This window comes from Peromyscus maniculatus, chromosome 6 (assembly GCF_049852395.1).
Source record: "Peromyscus maniculatus bairdii isolate BWxNUB_F1_BW_parent chromosome 6, HU_Pman_BW_mat_3.1, whole genome shotgun sequence".
Taxonomy (NCBI): Eukaryota; Metazoa; Chordata; class Mammalia; order Rodentia; family Cricetidae; genus Peromyscus; species Peromyscus maniculatus.
The window spans coordinates 97,197,492-97,210,384 of NC_134857.1; the positions used below are offsets into that span (position 1 = coordinate 97,197,492).

Consider the following 12,893-nt stretch of genomic DNA (forward strand, 5'->3'; position numbering starts at 1 on the left):
TGCCAACTCTCCCCTGTCTTCACCACCAAGGTTAGCTCTCCTGCATTGCCCTAGAGAGTTCACCCCTTGCAGTGATGAGCGGGGGGGGGGGGGGCAGTTCTCTAATGAGCAAGGAGTGGGTCCAATTATCTGGCTTTTGTTCTCAGGGTGGGTTCTCCCACACCTATCTATACATTCACAGCCAGCTCTACTGTATTGCCCAGGCAAGGTGTAGGGGCCACTCTCCAGAGTACTGAAGTTGGTGAGGGGCAGGGACAACTCTCCTGCTCTTATGACCCCAGGACTAACTCTTCCACCTGCCTTGGGTGTTGATGGAGGGGACATCTCTCCCCTTTCCATGCCACCTCAAGACGGATGAATAATGGGGACATCTCTCCCACGCTCACAACATTGGGGCTGGCTTACCCACACCTCTGTCAACAGGGTCAGCTCTGCTGTGCTGCCAGGGTGAGGTGCAGAGCCTGTTCTCCTGAGTGTTACAGCTAGTGGGGGGTGGGGACAATACCATTATCTGCCTCAGGCATTGATTCGGGGAGGAGGACATCTCTCTCCTACCCATGCTGACCATGGCAGCTCTTATAAACGAAGACATTTAATTGAGGAGGCTCACTTACAGCTCAGAGGTTCAGTCCATTGTCATCATGGCAGAGAGCATGGCAGCATTCAGGCAGACATGGTGCTGGAGCTGAGAGTCTTTCATCTTACAGGCAACAGAAAGTCAACAGACACTGAGGGAAGCTTGATGAAAGGAGCCCACCCTCATAGTGACACACTTTCTCCAACAAGGCCACACCTCCTAACAGTGCCACTCCTTTTGGGGGTCATTTTCTTTCAAACACCACAGTGACTTACAGTTCAAAGGTTTAGTCAATTATGGCAGGAAGCATAATGGAATGCAGACAGATATGGTGCTGGGAAGGTAGCTGAGAATTCTATATCTGGATCCACAGGCAACATGAAGAAACTGAGACACACAGGCCAGGCTTGGGCATCTGAGACCTCAAAGCCTATCCCCAGTGACACACTTCCTCCAACAATGCCATATCTACTCCAACAAGGTCACAGCTCTTAGTAGTGCCACTCCCTATAGATCAAACATTCAAACACACGAATCTATCAGAGCCATTCCTATTCAAACTACCACACCTATACTCAATCAAATTGGAAAATATAAAATAAATGAACAATTTTCTTGATAGGTACCACTTATCAAGGTTAAATAAAGAGTATATAAAAATTTAAATAGACCTTTATAACCCCTAATGAAATAGAATCAGTCACTAAGAGCCTCACAAACAAACAAACAAAAGCCCAGGGCCAGATGGTTTTAGTGCTGAATTCTACCAGACTTTCAAAGAAGAATTAATGCCAATACTCCTCAAATTGTTCCACAAAATAGAAAAAAAGGAACATTGCCCAATTTATTTTATGAGACCACATTATCCTGATACCCAAACCATGTAAAGATTATTACAGACAAATTTCCCTTATGAACATAGATGTAAAAATGCTCAATAAAATACTTGAAAACCAAATCCAAAATGACATCAAAAGGATCATCCACCATGAACATGTAGGCTTCATCCCAGAGATGCAGGGATTATTCAACATACAAAAATCTATAAATGTAATCCACCATATCAACAAACTGAAAGAGAAAAAAAGCCCACTGATCTCATTAGATACAGAAAAGTCCTTTAACAAAATCCAACACCTCCTCATGATAAAAGTTCTGGAGAGATTAGGGTTAAAAAGGACATACATAAACATAATGAAGCTCTGTACAACAAGCCTACAGCAGTATCAAATTAAACAAAGAGAAACTCAAAGCAATTTCACTAAAATCAGGAACAAGACAAGTCTGTTCACTGTCTCCATATCTACTCAACATAGTGTGTGAAATTCTAGCTAGAGTTATAAGACAACTGAGTGAGATAAAGGGGATACAAATTGGAAAGGAAGAAGTGAGAGTATCATTATTTGAAGATAACATGATAGCATACATAAGTGACACTATAAATCCACCAGTGATCTCCTACAGCTGATAAACACTTTCAACAGTGTTGAAATGGCTGGATACAACATTAACATAAAAAAATTAGTAGCCCAGCCCCTGATATACAAGTGACAAATGGACCGAGAAACATGGATACCAACCCAGCCACAAACCTTTGACCTACAATCTGTCCTTCCTGCAAAATACGCTAGGGCAATGGTGGTACAGAACTTGTGGGAGTAGCCAATCATGTCTGATTTAACTTAGAGGCTCACCCCATGTGAGAACCATATACAAGGAACCCGTATACAATCCTGCTTGGGTAACCAAGAACCAGAGACTAGATTGCCCAGAGATCTAGGGTGAAACCAAACAAGACTGTTCTAAAAAAGTGAAAAGTCAATAAAATGATTCCTAATGGTATTCTGCTATACTCATAGATCAGTGCATTATCCGGTCATCATCAGAGAGGCTTCCTCCAGCATCAGATGGGAACAAATGCAGAGACCCACAGCCAGACTTTATGTGGAGAGAAAGTCTAAAGTGGGTTTCCCAACAAATCCCTTCCCTCAGAGCTCAGGGAATTCTGTGGAAGAGGAGGCAGAAAGATGGAGATGGAGGGCACCAGGAGAACATGGCCCTCTGAATCAGCTAAGCAAGCTGCATATCAGTTCACTGAGCCTGAAGCAGCAAGCACAGAGTCTACATGGGTCTAGGTAGGTAAATCATAGGCTTTAGCTTAGTACTTTTTTTAAAATTTTTTTTATTTATTTTACATACCAACCACAGTTCCCCCTCTCACCCCTACTCCCACTCCCACACCCTCATCCACTCCTCCAAAAGTTTATGGCCTCCCATAGGGGAGTGAACAAAGCCTGATACAGTCAGTTGAGGAAGGACCAAGCCCCTTATCCCTGCATCAAGGCTGAGCAAGGTGTCCCACCACAGAGAATGGACTCCAAGAAGCCAGTTCATACACTAGGGTAGTTGAATATTTTTAATGGGACCCCTGACAATAAGAATGAATAGGGCTCTGACTCTATTGTCTGCTCTTGGGACTCTTTTCCTCCTGTTAGGTTGCCATGTACAAATTTAATATGAAAGTTTTTGCTTTGTCTTATTATATTTTATTTTGTTATGTTTGGTTTTTATGTCTTAGAAGCCGGTTCTTTCCCAATGGGAGATAGAAAGGGAGCGGATCCAGAGAAGAGAGGAAGTGGGGAGGAACTGGGAGGAATAGAGGAAAGGGTAACTATAATCAGAATATACTATATGAGAAAATAATCTATTTTTAATTTTAAAAAGTTTGCAGGTTTTACAGCATTAAATTTCACACATGAAAGACAAAACTATATTCTCCCATAGTACAAATTTGACTTTGGATAAGTGATTTATTCTAGATACTCATTGATCATTAATCCATCATCACAGTAAATATTGTTGTAAATGGTAATCAAGGATATTATAATACTTATATTTAAAATGAATCTTCAAATAATATCTCATTCACTTACAGCTACAAATTTATTAGAAAAAGTCCCAATTTCATTGATTAAAATGCCAAATCTGTGGATTAAGTTAATTTGATTCTAAATATAAGAAAATATCACTATTAGAGTTCAAGGTCAATGTTTCTCAGCTTTAGGAGGAATATATATGGTAATTTAAAGCTTATATACTCAGGCTAATAAATGTTTCTACAGAGGTATATTCTGTTTAATATTTTGCTTATAAATGTACTCTTTATAATGAAAAAGAAATAGTCTTAACTCAAGAACAATCCCAAATACATCTAGTAAATTGTATTCATTATAACTCACTACAGAAATGTTTAGAAAGCAAAGGCTAGATGTAGTATGTTTTCAAATGACAAAGCTAAGTAGAAAACCATATTTGAGCTAGGTGGTGGTAGTGCATACCTTTAATTCCAGCACACAGGAGGCAGAGTCAGAAGGATCTCTGTGAGTTCAAGGCCAGCCTGGTTTACAGAATAAGTTCCAGGACAGCCATGGCTACACAAAGAAATGCTGTCTCAAACAAATAAACAAGCAAACAAAGAAATAAAAACAAAAACAATCTCCCATGTTTGTATGGGTATGTGTATAGCAACTTAAAACAGATTATAATATATAATAGAATATGATAAATTTTTAGTAGACTCATCTTTTAGAACTGGTAATATTGATTTTTTATCCTAGTGATTTTTAATTGTTAAAACTTTCATTTAAATATGTAGTTCAGTTTTATTTTATAGATTTAATAAGGTTCAATTGAGAAATAACAATGTGTATATTTTTTAAAGGCAATTATGGTGTTGGTGAGGTAGCTCTTTTAATAGAGTGCTTGCCCAGCATGGTGTAACCCTGGGTCCCATGTCTAGAATTGCAGACATTGAGTGTGGAGACACACGGTAGCAATCCTACCACATTGCAGATAGGGTCAAGGCCATGCTATTTGCTACTTAGTGAGTTTGAAGCTTGAAGGCAGCCTGGGAAATATGCGACCAGGACAAACAAAAATCAAAACAAAAACAAAAGAGAAAGAAAAGAAAAATGGCATTTAATAATACAGAGTCTCTGAAGAAGACCAGGGGTTTGGATACATGTGCTTGGGGTTCAATAGTCACCCAAACAGGTGTTACTGACAGACAGTTTATAGGGAACATCACTGGCAAAGAAATTCTTTAAAGTATTCTACTGGGCTAACAAGATGACTCGGCAGCTAAAAGTGTTTGCCGTCAAGCCTGACAACCCAAGTTCAATCCTGTAGAATTCATGGAGGAATAGAGAACTTACTCTTGCAAGTTGTCCTCTGACCTCCACACCCATGCAGTAGCATGCACACACAGGAGCACACAGATGTAAATATAAATAAGTAAACAAATATATAAGCTACTCTAATATTCTCTTAAAATTTGAACTCTGTAGTTACATTTCTCTGAGGAGCATCATCCGAAAAAAAAAATCTTTCTGCCTCCAATAGTACAGAAGTCCCAGAGAAGTCAATGGCTTGGGCTGCTGTCCCCAGGCCTTGCATCTCACCTTTCAAATAGCAGGGGGAAATGGATGTAGAATGCACACACCAGGGTGAAAAGAAAACTTCGGCCTCACTCTCTTGGGGGAGCTGCTGTGCATGTCTCTCCCAGGCCTGCCTGTGCAAGTTGCCCAAGGGACTCTCTTATCTCAGTTCCACATTTGGAAAAATGAGGAACAAAACTCTAGAACAGATAATGGCAGGGAGGCAGAAAAACAGTAACAGCTGCATTTTACCAAAAGCAGCAGTGTTGGCTTTATTTCTGTATCATCTTTTAGGAAAAATCACATCTAAAATGAGAGATTTGGGTCTTGAAGTTTAATTCATTTCTCCTTTGGGGGAAAAAAACCTTTAATAAATATTCCACTTCTCCATTTTCAGCTATACATATCCATATTTTCTCTCCAATCTTTGTTATTTCCTTATCTTAGAAGAGTCTGCCTGTTTCCACTCAGCTTTTGAGTTGTCTTTTTGTAGCTTCAGTTCTGCTATGTATGACCTTGACTATGCTTTTTAAATTGTTGATATTTCATTTTAAGTATTCTGGTATTTTCAAGTTATTTCAGCCTGCTTATAGTCACTCAGAAATAATTTATTTTAATTTAATAATAAATAATAAATTAATAATTTAATCTAATTATCTCATCACATTGAAGGTTGGGTCTGGTCCTCACTGTCACAGTTTATGTGGGTGTGGTAGATAATCACTAAGGATTTGGTGGGGACAAATTAGTGTTTCTTTGGAAAATTAGATATCTAATTCTCAGCATCTATGTAGATAAGAAGGGGCATAATAATTGATATGTTATGCTTTTCAATGTGATGTTTCTACAGTACAAAAATACTGAATGAGATAAAAACACAGAATCCAGGATGTTCTGCATAAAGACAAAGCACGAGGAATAAGGAAGAGTCATGAGGTATGGAAAATCAATATCAGTCAAGCCCATATTAAAAAAGAAGTTTTTTCTTAAAGGAGAAGACCAGAGATAACACAGGAGAGATATTGGCCACAGAAATAATATAAAAGCAGTTATTAAAGATAAGGAAAATATATCTCCCCATGAAAAAGTCCTAAGCAATCTAATTTTTAAAAAGATCCATAGGCCCCTCCTCATTTCTTTGAAACTAAGAGACAGAATATATCTTAGAATCTTATGGACACATTTTAGAATAAAATAAAATTGACTACAAAGAACTGAGATGCAGAATAGCAATATGTTTCTTTCAATAATAATGATCAAAGACGAGACATGCCTAATTAGAAAAAGTTTTCCAATATTAGAAAAATAGTATTTATACACAAGTGGCATCCTGGTTGTATTCTTGTCTACTTGATTAATTAGTTATCTGGGTAGAGGAGCCTGAATGAGAAAATACTTCCCTAAGATTGGCTTGTAATACAAGCCTGTCGGGCATTTTCTGAATCAGTGATTCACGTGGGAGGGCTGAACCCATGTGGGTGGTGCCAACCCTGGACAGGTTGTCCTGAGGTGTATAACAAAGCAGGCTGAGCAAGCCATTTGGAGAAAGCCAGTGAGTAAGCAATCTTCCTACATGACTTCTGCTTCAGTTCCTGCCTTTAGGCTTCTGCCTTGAGTTTCTGCCCCAACTTCCTTGATGGGTGGTGATGTGGTATGCTGGAATAAGCCTTTTCCTCCTCAAGGTGCATTTGGTTATGATGTCTTATAACAGCAATGGAAAGCCAGTTAAAGCAAACAGGTAGCACAGTTGTCTGTAATCTTTCCCAGCCAAGCTAGCTGCAGCTGCATGGAGATGTTTGCAGTGAGGTCCTTAATAAAGAAAGGGCTCTACTATTGAAAGGTAGGGAGTCATATTCTCTGCTCTTGTGAGTCTTTCTGGTGCTGTACAGATAATATGTAGATTGCATCTCAAACAGCAGGTGAGTGGACCAGCAGGAAGCACTCAGAACCCAAGGGAGAAAGAATTGTCTCATTACAGAGTCCTTTATCAGCCACAAGTCAGAATGTTAGAAAGAAAATCTTTGTGTGGATTTCAATTTATATATTGAACTTGTCAGAAATACAGAAGCAGGATCATAAAAGCTCTAAGAGTTCCCAAATCAAAGTGACAGGTAACAAAGAGGCAGGGGAGACTATGATAGGACACCTAGAAAAGAGGACCAAGGAAGCCTGTGTCCCATGTTTAGAAGAGCCCATGTCATTGGATACTGAGCTTCCTTTAGACCTCTAGGTGACACTGTAGTTGCCTAATAAACTGTCCTTAAGATAACACATGGACATTTTAGAGAGTAAGTTAGGTAGTATTCTTTACTTTCTTCTTTATACTTATAAACTTAAGTGTAAAGTACTTCCAGGTTCAGAAAACAGAAGACATTTTTCTTTGAACGATGAGAATCAGAACCAAATTTGGGAAGATGTAATGAACACATTGCCATAAAAATTGGGGCTAGTTCAGGTTAGGCTACAGAAAGCTAAAATGACCAGTAACAACACATGGTGACTTATTTTCCTTTGCAAAGTGATCTAATCTAAGCTTACGTCACAATTTATGTTGCTATTAACAAAAAAAATTTGCCATGTCAGCCTTTGGGTGGCCACAGGACTGAGAGTGCGGACGTTCTGACTCACTGCAAAGCTCCCTATGTGTGTGCACTGCTGATCAACCACAGGCCACTGTTCGAGTGGACTGCTGAAACCACGGGGAGCCCAAACACTTGCTGAATTTCCAGGGTCTGAGTTAAGATTTATGGAAGAAAGACAAACCTGTCTAATTCCTTCCAAGCAGTAGAGATTACTCATCTCCTAGACTTCTTCTATCTATAAATAGCAGCTCCAGTGGGACACATCTCCCAGCTTCCCACATAGCTAGCTCTGGCCTCTTGACTATGTTCTAGCAAATCTGGAATGATGGGCACATTTCCTTAAAGGGGAGGATATATTCTCCAGCCAATCTTTTCCTCTTCCCTTCCTGCAAACGCAAACACAGTGAGAGTGAACATATTAGTCTACAGAGGAGAGACACTTGGGGAGGACAGAGGACCAGACTGTTAGGCCACTGCGCATGGTCTGTTACTAGAGTGGAATTTACAGTTCTCTCTTGTTAATGCTACTGAAGTTTTAGTCATCAAATATGTCAGTTGGGAAAAAAATCCTAAATAAAACATTTCTGCTTTCAAATTGATAGAGTAATAATGTAATTGGCTTTCCCAGGATAGTCAGTTTGTAAACATCTTTCCCCTTTAATGACTCATTAGGAAATTGAGAGTGTTCTATATGATTTTTCCTGCCCTCGTGGAGAGCTTGAACACTTGTCATTTGGAACCCCCAGAAACTTTATGATTTAAAAATTAAAATGAGATACAAAATAAATAATTTTTTAAAAACCTCAAGATGAGAGCTTGTTGAACATAAAGTTTAGGTCTCTCTCTCTCTCTCTCTCTCTCTCTCTCTCTCTCTCTCTCTCTCTCTCTCTCTCTCTCTCTCCCCACATATGAACTATCAGTTAAGTTAATGTGGACTGAAAAAACAGTATGTACTGTATGCAGTTTTACATAGCCCATCATGACAGTACTCTAGAGCATACAAGGTTATTAGAGCTATTAAAGACTTCAAGTATTTTGTGAAATTTTTCAATAGAAGCTGCAATCAATAGTCAGTATGGTTATTTTCATATGGGCTCATTGCTCATGTATATGGAATATTTGCGGCACAGAGGAAGAATGAATGGAAATCAATTAATATAGAATAGGGTACTTAATGTGCACTACTACTAAAATGTAGAAAATTGTAAGACTCATTGGCAATAACAGTATAGCACCAATATAATACAATTATATGAATTTCTCCTTGAAAATGTTTTTTGCTAATGTCCACTTTTAAGAACACAATAACATTACAAAAATAGTAATAATGTCCAGTCTCTATTATTATTATTATTATTATTATTATTATTATTATTATTATTATTTGCACTAAGGACTAAGGCTGAATAGATGTGGTGAAATTAAGCTAAGTTTCTGATGTTCCTTAAGTCATTTCAAATGGGATGCATTATTTACTTTGAGGGATAGAAAAAGTGCCAGCTTTACCCTTGTAATTATGTTTTTCTGAGACTAATAGTAACATTAATTAGCATTCCATTTGTGTTCATAATGAAAATGACTCTAGAATTTAAATTTGTCACAGTAAAGCCATAGGCAAATTAAGTAGTTTTTCTATGTATATTACTTCCCAAGCAAAAAAAATTTAAATTTCCCCTGAGTAGAGGGAGGAAAAATCCAATTATAACATGGGAAAACATTGCCAAAATTATGTAGCCATTAATGGTTATCAAGACCTCACTTCAATAATCTTTTCTTGCAAACACTTCTACCCATTTGCCAGCTGTTTCCAAACTCACCCAATTCAATGATGAACATATTTAAAATATCATTTGACATTACCATACCTTGGTGAGTGCTTCCTAGTGTATTTGTTTGTGAAGGCTGCTATAACAAAGTCCTAAAGACTGGATGTCTTAAAAAACAGAAAATTTCCTCCCACCCCACTCCATTCACCATTCTAGAGCCAAATATCTGAGGCAAAAGTATCTGTAGAATTGATTCCTTTCAAGAACTATCTTGCTGGTTATGGATAGTTGGCTTCCTCAGTCTTCTTAATGTGTGTCTGTGTTCTAGTTTCTTCATATAAGGACACTAGATGGGTTGATTAGAATCTACATTAATGGCTTCATTTCACCTTCATTGCCACTGTAAAGGCTTTCTTTCTAAGAATTGAGAATCAAATATGGTAGAGTTTAAAATTTCAACACATGAATTTGGGGGATACAGTAGCTTTACCATATTATCTAGGAAATACAGTGTCCCTTTTCCTAACATGGAGATCTCAAGCATAGTTTTAGTAGACAAAAGGCTACAATGCATCTGTTTCACTGAGGTTTGAAGTCTGGATGATCATGTCCCATACCTTCAGTTTGCTTGTTTATTTGGACCTCAAAATTTGTTAATTTGGTAGATATTTATTAGTCATTTTTCTCATTGTTGCGACCAAATATGTGACAAAAAGAACTTAAAGAAGGAGGTTCACAGTTTGAATCATAGTTTGAGGCCACAATCTATCATGGCAATGATGTCATGGCAACGGGAGTATGAGCTGTCTGATCCCACTGCATGGCAATGATGTTATAGCAAGAGGGGTATAAGATGTCTGATTACACTGCATGGCATTGATGTCATAGCAAGAGGAATATGAGATGTCTGATCACACTGCATGGCAATGATGTCATTGGAAGAGGAGTATGAGATGTCTGATCACACTGCATGGCAATGATGTCATAGCAAGAGGGGTATAAGATGTCTGATTACACTGCATGGCAATGATGTCATAGCAAGAGGAGTATGAGATGTCTGATCACACTGCATGGCAATGAAGGCATGAGGAGTATGAGACACCTAGTCACAGTGCACCTGTAGTCAAAAAGCAAAGAGATCAGTGTTTGTGTTCAACTTGCTTTCTCACTGTTTTTCCAATCCAAGATGGCAGCCTATGGAATGCCTTTGCTGTACTCAGAGTGAGTATATATATATATATATATATATATATATATATATATATATATATATATATATATATATCAGATGAAAAATGTGAATAATGAAGTTAAGTTACAAATATAATATCCAACAGTGATCGGCAAAGCAGACATAAGAAACCTTACCTCCTGTAGGCAAAGAACTTGACCAAATTCCTACCTTCTTTTAAAAATTTATGAGTTGTAGGTTTGTTCATTTACTATAACTAGCATCATATTAAATGTAAAATTCTAAGATTTCAAATATTACAACAGCACTGTGCATTTATAGTAACCACATCACAGGACCAATCACTGCAAAACTTTAAAACTTAATATGTGGTGGGAGAATGATGTTTGGTGAGACAATATCCCAAATTTTGTAGTTGTGAAGTATTTTTTTTGTTCTATTTAAGTTTTTCTATACATAATAACTTTCTCACAAATTACTGGAACTTTCATGTCATTTCTCATATTTTTTTTTAAATTATTAGAGCTGAACTACTACCCACATACTATGAAGAGTGTAAGCTGGTGGGACATGGGGGGCAGTCCAGGGTGCAGGAAATCTCTACAATATGGAGAACTGTCTGCAGCCTTGCAGAACCTACACCACTGTCCTTAAATACTTGGCCATCATCCTTTGCCAGCAATGGGTCCAAGCCCTTAGAGCAACAGAATTTTCTAATATAATTTCCAAATAGGCCTAAAGTTAGGCATTCTAGCCTCCTGAAGGAGGCTGACCACCGATGCCTTTAGAAATAGGACACCATAACTCCATGGCTTTAATTTTATATATATGGGAATTTAGGTTTTCTTTGTGTTTTAATTAACTATAGGCATCCATTTATTTTCACATGATGCAGCAGTTACTTTTCTTGTTGCCATGACAAAGTATCTGACAAAAAGCAACTTAAGGAAGAATTTTTTTGGCTCACAGTCTTAAGACTACTGTCCAGCATGGTGGGAAGGTATGGTGGCAGACATGTGTGACGGCTACTTGTGGCACACAGGCGGTTAGATGGGTGGATGGATGGAAACAGATGGATGCTGGTGCTCAGTTCACTTTTCCCTTTTAATTCAGTCCAGAACCCCAGCCCATGGAGTGGTGCCACCCACCTTCAGGCTGGGTCTTCCCACTTCAGTTAAATTTCTATGGAAATACCCACCCAGACATGCGTAAAGTGTTTCTCCTAGAGTGATTTTATCTTGCCAAGCTGACAATGTAAATTAATCATTACTTGAGTCACTTTCGTAATTCCATATAAACATCTAATTTAGATTCTTTTACAATTTTACGATTTTTTTAACCTATTTGCTATCATAAGTATTGACTTGTGTTTTCCACCATGAGAAACATAATCAAAACATTTCTTGATCATTTTGAATAAATAATTCACTGCCTTGACCCATCAGGTGGTTTCTGCATCAAGATCGTTTTATTTTCAAATTTCCAAACAGTATACCAGCAGCAATGGAGGAGGTCCTTAGATCAAAAGCTGCTATGGAGCTCAGTGTTGAAAACAGCTTCCTCCTTCCTTACTTTCTTAGAGGCAGGAGCACATGTGGTGGGAGTGTTGACAGGTTTCCTGGTGAAAGGCCTTCTAGGAACATGCTAGATACTGTGAACATTTGGTGAGGCAGGTACTGGGGGTACAGGTACTCACCAGACTCCCACCCATCTCACAATAGGTGCAGTCCAACGTCAGTTACCTGGCTGTGCATACATGAAAGTGGAAATAGTTGATGATCTGGCAAGTCAGGGTCCGTATTCAGAAAGGAAGCATCCTTGTGGATGCTGAATGCAAGGCACGCAGAAGATATCAATGTTCTGACACTGCAGGCAATAACTCAGGATGTATGATGTCAGTTCCTGGTAAGACAAAGTTAGCTTTATGATGAGAATTTATTGAGCTTCCACAGAGCATGTAGCCATGTACAAAGCAGATATCACAGTTTCTGTATTCGTTCCTCTATGCCAACAGGAAAATATGTTTCCTAATCACCAAGGCCAAGAGCTTAGGAGCAACACAATTTTCCCCTGTTTCATCTTCGTAGAGGTAAGTACACTGAGCATTCACCTCTAGATTGTATACTTTTCCAATGAAACATATGCCATTCAAAGTGAGAAGCGACAAACATTCCCTTCTATAATGTGCTGTGAGATGCTCTGTATGCTGTGAATGTGTTGCTCTGATTGGTTGATAAATAAAAAGCTGATTGACCAGTAGCGAGGCAGAAAGTATAGGTGGGATAAACAGACAAGGAGAATTCTGGGAAGTGGCAGGCTGAGTCAGGAGATGCCAGCGAA

At 38.5% G+C, this 12,893-nt stretch overlaps 1 protein-coding gene across 2 annotated transcripts in view; it reads left to right on the plus strand.

Moving 5' to 3' along the window:
- Plppr5 (phospholipid phosphatase related 5) overlaps positions 1-12,893 on the plus strand; it is a 263,032-nt gene that overhangs the window by 64,495 nt on the left and 185,644 nt on the right. Inside the window, exon 2 of one of the 2 annotated variants that reach the window (XM_076574877.1) lies at positions 12,568-12,642. The exons of the other annotated variant lie outside the window; for it this stretch is intronic. Within the exon in view, the coding sequence (XP_076430992.1) occupies positions 12,574-12,642 (69 nt within the window). The 5' untranslated portion in view covers positions 12,568-12,573. The remainder of the gene's footprint in view (positions 1-12,567; positions 12,643-12,893) is intronic. 2 annotated transcript variants of the gene reach the window in all.